The sequence below is a fragment of the Chaetomium globosum genome, genomic scaffold (assembly GCF_000143365.1).
Source record: "Chaetomium globosum CBS 148.51 scaffold_5 genomic scaffold, whole genome shotgun sequence".
NCBI classification, from domain to species: domain Eukaryota; kingdom Fungi; phylum Ascomycota; class Sordariomycetes; order Sordariales; family Chaetomiaceae; genus Chaetomium; species Chaetomium globosum.
Window position 1 is genome coordinate 1861944 of NT_165980.1, and position 8051 is coordinate 1869994.

The 8051-nt window shown below is 57.0% G+C and overlaps 3 protein-coding genes across 3 annotated transcripts in view; 1 reads left to right on the top strand and 2 right to left on the bottom strand.

Annotated features, from left to right (window-relative positions):
* Window positions 1–1509: 1509 nt before the first annotated feature.
* On the bottom strand, window positions 1510–3508 carry CHGG_07422 (uncharacterized protein; the record flags this gene model as incomplete). The annotated part of the gene is made up of 3 exons (XM_001225077.1): window positions 1510–2715; window positions 2785–3189; window positions 3482–3508. 3 exons carry the CDS (start codon window positions 3506–3508, stop codon window positions 1510–1512), a joined length of 1638 nt encoding a protein of 545 aa, XP_001225078.1.
* An 849-nt stretch (window positions 3509–4357) lies between these two features.
* On the top strand, window positions 4358–4743 carry CHGG_07423 (uncharacterized protein; the record flags this gene model as incomplete). Its single annotated transcript, XM_001225078.1, has 2 exons — window positions 4358–4475; window positions 4541–4743. The coding sequence occupies 2 exons, from the start codon at window positions 4358–4360 to the stop codon at window positions 4741–4743; spliced, it is 321 nt and encodes a 106-aa protein (XP_001225079.1).
* Window positions 4744–7289: 2546 nt separating this feature from the next.
* The window catches only part of CHGG_07424 (uncharacterized protein), a gene marked incomplete at both ends in the record, with an annotated part of 1356 nt that continues 594 nt past the window's right edge, over window positions 7290–8051 (bottom strand). The window contains 2 exons of the mRNA XM_001225079.1: window positions 7290–7803; window positions 7860–7881. Coding sequence (XP_001225080.1) covers window positions 7290–7803; window positions 7860–7881 — 536 coding nt within the window. The remainder of the gene's footprint in view (window positions 7804–7859; window positions 7882–8051) is intronic.

Sequence of the window (8051 nt, forward strand, 5' to 3'; positions counted from 1 at the left end):
GGCATGTTTCAGCGGGCTTGATTGGTTTGTGGTGGTCCCTTGTTGGGGCGATCTGGGCATCTCTGGGCATCTTTAGCAGGTCTCGATGCAGGCTCAAACGACACGACGGGCCGCTGATCAGGGCACCTTGAGGGACTACCTTGCTGGCCACCAGCTCGCAAGGTAGGCCACGACTCAGGCTCATGTTCCGAGACAGAAAGTGGAATGGAGCGTGGAATGGAGCAAGTTATCTCCAAGAGGTTGTTACCAGGGCGAATAAAGTTCAGAATGTCCTGCCCGTCATCTCAAATCTAAATATTCACTTCATCCAACTCGACCACAACGTCGACTTGACTTGCCAACCCATATCATCCAAAAACTTTCCTGGGACTCTTTTGACTTATCCTCCCCCATCACCCACGACCTACCGACAAACCTAGAGACAGACCTCCATCCAACCCACCAAAACCAGTACTACCCGCCTCCCCACCAAGCCACTCAAGATGTGCGGCCCCGAAATCCCCTCCTCCACCCCCCGCATCGGCGCCCGCGTCGACCTCTCCTCCCCCAGCGGCCGCGGCAGCCTGGGCAACCTGCTCTTCCTGAACCCGACCTCGCCCTCCAGCGCCCACGCCACCCACGTCCGCTTCTTCCAGCCTGCCACAGCCAAGCCCACCACCAGCAGCTGCAAATCCCCCTTCGACGACAGCCTGCTAGTATCCATCCAGTACGTCCCCCCTTTTTCCCGTCCCCCCTGCCGTCCATTTATGCCCGCCCCCCCCCACAAACCACAACCCACCCAACTAACACACCCCGTGCACCCACCAGCCTAACAGGCGATCTCACCAAACCGCTCGCCGACGCCGGCCTAATGCAGCAGTTCACCCTCCGCAGCCCCCCATCCCCCTCACACACCACCTCTGCCCCCTCCAGTCCCAGCAGCAGCATCTCCACCTCCAGCAGCAGCAGCAGCCCACACGACGGCGCCCCAAACGGGTACTTTGAGGAAACGGCACTGGTCGCCGCACTCTCGCTACAGGTGGGCAGCGACGGCATCATTGGGCGGCGGGTGTCGATGCGGCGGGGGGAGGAGGTGCTGGCGGATGGGATTGTGGGGTTTAATTCATTGCCGGTGGTGTTGGGTGGTGGTGGTGAGTGGTGCTGGGGGATTGTGATGTGGTAGATGGGTGGTAGGCGATGGGGGTGGGGTGGTGATGTGGTGTGCATACATGGGTGGTGTTTGGCGTTGCGTTTGAGGGATTGGGGGTATGGTCGGCGTTACTATAGTGGTACTAGACTTTTTGTTAGCATAACATTGCTATTACATCAGGCGCCCTAGGTTGGGCAAGCATATGGAAATCAGGCCTTGGAGTGCGAGATTGTCAGCGACATGGGTTGGGAGTGCGTCACATTTCTCGCGAGATCAACGCTGTGATATTGCCGTCATTAAATGCCTACGATGCACCTCTTCAAATACCCCCCCAAAATGCATGAACAAACGCCAAAGCAATGCCAAATACAACAGCCACCCTAAAGCAACCCCTCATCCCAATCCGACCACCGCCGCACCACCTCATCCACAGCCGCCACCGCGCTCCGCGACGCCTCGACCTCGAACCACTCGCGGTGCTCACGACCACAGGCCTCGCACTTCTCGCGGTCGGCCACGCGCAGGCCGCGGCCCGTCAGCTCAATGTGCACCAGGCGCTCAACCTTGTGGCTGTGCGGGACCTTGCGCGGCGCCGCGCTGCCGGGGCTGCTGGAGGGCACGTAGGGGTAGTAGCGGATCAGCGAGAGGTTGTAGCCGCACTGCCGCTGCCACTCGTTCAGCCGCCGCTGCACGTTGGTCGCCCGCCCGATCTTGAGGAGCACCTTCTTCTTGGGCTTGCTGTGGCCGCCTTGCTGGCCGCCTGCGTTGTTGTTGTCGTTGTCGCTGTCGTCGCCAATGGCCAGCCGGGCGAAGGTGGAGAGGACGTCGCTTGGTCGGCGGCCGCGGTTGGATGTGGAGGGTGGCGCCAGCAAAGAGCGGGCTGCCTCGGCGGGCGGCGTGGCCGGTTCGGACTCGGGCGTGAGCCAGAAGATGTAGATGTATCCTGCTTCGTCTTGCTGCGAGACGGTCTTCTCTAGTTCGCCGACGAGCTGGGCGGTCGTCTCCTCCGGGAGGTCGTCGGGGATGAGCGACGAGGCTTTGCGTCGGCCCGAGCTCTTCTTCTTGCCCCCCGGCCTGTGGGACGTGGACGCTGGCTGTACCGGGTAGGGTTTCGGGCGCGGGGGAAGCTCGACCTCGTCGAAGGAGGGGAGGCTGAAGCAGCAGCAGAATGTGGTTTTCGACTTTGGTCGGGCCGTGTTGCTTGAGGGGTTCCCACTTCCCCATCCATACTGCGGTTTCTGGGACTGTGTGCGGACGAGCCCGAGGCGTTCGGCAAGTGTGTCTATGCTAGTTCGCCCCTCCAGAATGGGCGTATGAGACAACTTTGGCCCCGGGGTCGACTGCGCCGAGGCACTGGCCTGGTCCTTGTGCTGCCAGCAGTACAGGCTCTCGTCTGCTGGATTATCGGTGCGTTTTTTCGCGGGCCTCAAGCGCGAACTAGCCGGTGGTTCGTCATCTGCAGACAGTGGACGACGACATGGGCGGCCGCCGGAAGTGATACCTCTGCATGTCGTTGCCGGGTCCAACGAATCTGCGCGGCCCAGTCGCGCCTCGGGCGTGTTGGCGTAGAAGGGCATCGTAACTAGCTAACCAGGGGTCGAGTTGTCGGTGCAAGAACAAAATGAAAGAAGGGGAAAAGCCCTAATAACCCTCACTTGAACCTTGAAGAATCCATGGGGAAGAAAGGGGGTCCAGTGCTCCAGCGCACGAGAACTGGCGCGCGCAAGCGTGACCAGCTGTGGGCCGCCATCATGGGCTGCATGGGTTTCGAGTTGTGGATGACTCGGCCACGATTCCAGGGGCTGAACTGGGGTGTGTTGTGTTGGCGGCGCGAGGCTGGCTTGGCTTGACAGCATGTTTGAGCGCCGGAACGTGGGGCTGTTCAGGCACAGCCACGGGTTTGGCAGATCGTTGCAAGGTGTGTCAGCCACTAATCCCCGCTTTTCCAGATTTGCAGCCCCGCACCCAGCAGCAATTGGGTTTCGGTGTCTCGGTCCCCATTTTGCCACTGACGAATCCCCGAACACGCTGGCAGTGAAGTCGCTGGGCTTCTGACTGCCCTGCACACGTAGACACCTCTAGGCCCAAGACACCGCTGGCCAAGTGACTAACCTAACACGCTGCAACCTGCCGCCTCACAATCGTTCATCAAGTGCGACGTGCGAGGGCGTTTGTTGTTGCCGATTTTCCGATGCCATCGTGCCGCCTGTGCCTTACAACCTGCCGACTGCTATCCAGCCGAGGATCTGGGGAATCCCTTGGACGAAATCTTGTTGAGTAGATCGCTTCTGAATATTTCGGGGTCATCCTCGCGACCTTCCCCCGGACAACCCGTGCCCGCCCCCTCCTTACCTCAGGGCTTAATGAGAGCGACGCCATGAGGCCAGGAAGACCCGGCCGGGACTCGCAGATTTGCTCGTTTTTACGTGTGATATATTCGATCGGCACTCGATCCAAATCGAGGTTTTGACAGCCCCATCATCCATCCGAGCCCATGCCGTCGACGAGGTCCTCCAAGTCGGCGCAGTTTTGCGTGTCGAGCAATCTTGGGTGAAAAGCAGCCGGGCATGGTCGACAAGCTCGTCTGGGACGGCGACTTCACATCCTAGGGGCCAAAATTCGTCAATATCACTTCCGGTACAATCATTTACACCAACATGGACCGACTCACTTGAGCTTCAAGTTAGGAAACTGAGTTTAGTGACCAAGACTTGACGGTATCGTTGACATAGCGTTCAATTCTAGCTTGATGCTGAAGAGGCAGAAGAAGCAGTGTTACAGAGAATTAAAACGAGGAAACTGGAATAAAAATGATGAAATGGGTTGGTGATTAAGTACTCCCCCATATGTGCATATTCCAGCAGCAAGTTCCAGCTTGTTAGAATGGTTATGGAATGGGTGGTGACTCAATGGTGTGTTTAGGTAAGGTAGCTGTCAATTCTTTGTTCAAAGCTCGGATGCACTCAAGCATAGGATGGCCACACAGGTGGTATGAAAAGAAACAGGGAAGACATGGGACGAGAATTCCTTCACTGCCCGTGCACACAGGAAAAGGATATCAAGAGGTTAGTCGCTTTGACATCCCTCACACGCGATATTTGTTGTGTATATGAAGTGGTCCTTTGCCATCTCTAACATGCCAACCAACCACCCATTTACTTCCCACGGACAACAACCAAACCCATCAACCTCGCATCTCCGCCGGGACGACCAGCCAATTATTTCACCATGGCTAATCTTCATACCCACACAATTCCTCAAACAATCCATACTCTCAACTTGGCTGTCCCCGACGACAAAACGGCTATTTCCACTCCTAAAATTGACTACCATCCTGTCACCAAGGGTAAGAACATTCGGGTTCCCTAATCTTGAGGTGGCGTTGATTCTTGCCATGCTCGATTTATTCAGTGACATCAGAGGATGCATTCGACATCGTTGTGCACTCTGGCAAGATGGTTGTCAAGGCCAAGACGGTCGAAGAGTCAATCGCGGCCGCCAAGTTAGCATCGGCCATCACCGAGCAACAGAGGTGCGCCCGGGCCGCGTACATGCGGTCCCTTCGTGTACCGGTCATCACGGCCGGCCTTGCCGTGGCTGGCGTCGCCGTCTAGGTTACGGGCGGCGGAGACATGGCTAAGGCGGCAAGCGGTGGTATGTATTCGCGCCCGCTAATACAATTTCTTCTTGCATCTTGTTGGATCACCCTGTTGACCACTTTCTCACCCAGTACCGGATCGCTCAGAGCGCAAGCTCTAAGCATGAAAAGAAAATGCAGATGCGATGCACACCCGATAGCCCACCCACGACAGCAATACCACCGGCGGCCCTGCCACGGGCTTTGAACGGCAGCTAGGACGATCCCAGGCGGAAAGGGTAGACCGGGCCGGCCATCATGGGCAAGGAGAGCAGGGCGCAGAGCACAGTTTGGGGTCGGATGGCTCGTTTCACTAGGGGTGCAAACATATGACTATACATGCCTTGATCGAAGTATTCATGACTTATATACCGAAACAAAAAAAACTACCCACCATTTCCTCTTTGGCCTCAAGTGAATCGACAATCGGGCTTCTCACAGGCACCACCCGGGTTTTACTCCAACATCCCACTCCGCTCCTGTGCCAGCCCCCAAGACGTCAGGTTAAAGCTCGCGTCGGACATTAAACCGCCAACGATGGCACTCCCATCAGCACGTAGCCGGCCAGCAACAGTGTGGCAGTAACGGCAGCGGGGTGTAGGTCGGCGGTGGGTATGAGCGAAGTGAACAAGGGAACCAGTCAGGTGAGACGAAGCAGGGTGTTCTAGAAGATGCAAACTCCCCGGGGCGCAACTTTGCTTCGTTAACCTGGTCTGAAGTTCCGGCAGTGACCTGTCAATATTCCAACACGTCCTCGTCCTCGCCCTTGCCCTCGCTCTCGCCCTCGCAACGTCGGACTAAGATTTAACAGCGCAGACAATGATGGTGCGCGGCCGAGGCACGCAAGTCTGTCGGTCGAGGAGATTGAACAGCTGCCTTGTAAGTTCCACCACACGGTGATGGAAATATGACGAGCCAATTGAATATCAGCCTCCTTGCCGCTCCCTCTCTCTTTCGGACTCGCTTCTCGGGCCCCTGGTCACACATAACTATTCCATCTCCCCTTCTCCCCGCAGCCTCATCGTCGCCATCAACCCCTTGATCACCAGTTTCCGCGAACCAGAATGCCTCTCCCGATACTTTGCCACAACGTTGTTCCGCTCGTCTTCGACGTCCCCCCTGCCTCGGTGACCTCGCTAGCGAAGTTCATGCAAAGGCACTCCCGATCGCCAAAGTTCCGCTGTGCTTCCCGCTGATACAACGCATGCATTTTGGCCCGCCACAGCTGCTGCACAGAGAGAACACTCTACGAACGCATCCCCGCCGATTTCTGCGCCGTTCTGGTAGTCGTTGCGCCGGCAAGGGATTTTAGAGCGCCGAGATGCCCAAGTAAGGTGTCAGCCACTTCCCCACAAGACACACTGACACACTCAAGCCCCAAAGACCAACACCAAAAGCAACACACAACACCGGAACTCACCCGCCAAAACAACATCCACCTCCACCACCACCCTCTCTCCCCTAGCCCCAGCGGGCGGAGTTGGAGGGGGTTGAAAGGTTATTTTATTTGATGGGTTTTGCTCTGGTGGAGGTTGTTTCGTGATGGCGTTGTTTGATGATGGCGGTATGGGCTGTTAGGTAACGGGTTATTGGGGTAGTTAGACGGACAGGCAGAAGGGTGAGTTGGGGGCTGAAATCTGCCTGTATGAACCCCCCGGGCGGGGATCTATCCCTGCTGCGAAGGATTGGGACCTACTTGACGAGGTATGAGTACAATGTCACGATATGGTCGCATGCAGACGACTCGGCGGGTCACGCTGGTAGTGCCCGAGCCAATCGGCAAAGAAGGGCCTCCTCCAATGGGAACCGGATCGAGAGCTGCAAACGCGATCCGAGGGTGGCCAATCAGGAATGGATCATTGGATCGAGAAGCGATCTAATGATCCAGGACGGATCGCAGGATCATGGAAATATTCTCGATCCAGGTACGGAGGTACCCAAGAATTAGCTAGTATATAGTCACCCGTTCTGGAGGACTCTGGGAGTTCTCCAGTTAGCAATCACAACTACAGTTCGCTACAAGCTCGAAAGCCTACTGTTGAGACAAGTCTTTGTTGTGCACCCTTTGGCTGCACCGAACCTAAGCACCCTTGAAAGATTACCTTCAACCGAAGCTGAACCCTAACAGGACAGGGTCCTGAAGTAGGTTCGTCACATATAACCTCACTGTTCCTGTCCATCAATGAAAAACGTAACGTAGGGGGTCGTACTTAGGTTGATTTGATAGCCCCTATTCGTTGCTACAGCAACCGTACTGTTTAATGACTAACAAGGGGAGCAATTTCTGGAAACACAATAGGGTTTTATCCAAATGTTACGCGTTCTACTTTCTGAGCGAACATAATGAAAATTGATGAGAAGACAAGATGGCTAACCCAGTAAAGTCGACACAAAGATTGGGTATCTGATCGTGAACTCCAGCAAGTTGAAACATGAAAACCATCGTAAAACATCCGCTCGCAAAAGCATAATATCCGTACGGCCGTCAAGGGGTAAAAGCAGCAAAGCCCCCGCGTCGGCGCCCTACCAGATAGCCACCTCGTCGTCAACATGTGCCGGGGTTGAGGAGCCCCTCGTCTTCTTATCTTTCTTTCCTACTACAACCTCCTCTACCGGACCAGGGCCCGCAGATCCAGTGGCAACCGCGGTAGTTGTGCTTGGCGGCCCCTCGAACGGCGCGTCAGGGTCGTCCCTGTACCGATCGCGCTCGTTCTGCTCATCGTCGATGAAGAGGCTGGCATCTGCATTCCTGCCCCTCATCCAGTTCGGGACCTTCCACTCGCGGGGTCCCTTGAAGCCCACGCTGAAGGATGGGAGCGACGGTCGGGGGATGGACGGCGCCGCGATCCGCGGGAGCGACACCTTCGGCCGGGAGACAGTCTCGTACCACGGAATGGGTGGCAACGAGTCGGGCCGCAGCCGGTGTCCGCAGTGTGGGCAATCCGCAGGCACGACGCGCCACGCTGTGTACTCAACGAGACCCGGGATGGCCAGACCAGCGACAAGCTCGCGTGCGGCGAGGTACGAGTGTATCAGACTATGCCAAGGTTAGCAAAGCACCGCCCAACCCAACCCCGCCATGCCCAAACTCACAACACCGCAAACCCCGCCTCCCCTTTACACCGAGATGCCACAGTTAGGGCAGTAAGGCGTCGTAACGCCCGCACCACATTGGCCACAGTATTTCGTGGCGCCCATGGGCTGCTCCTTGGAGTGGGTCGGGGCCGGGGAGCGAGCGGGCTGGTAGGGGGGCGCGTTCTGGAAGCCGCCGTGGTTCTGGTAGGC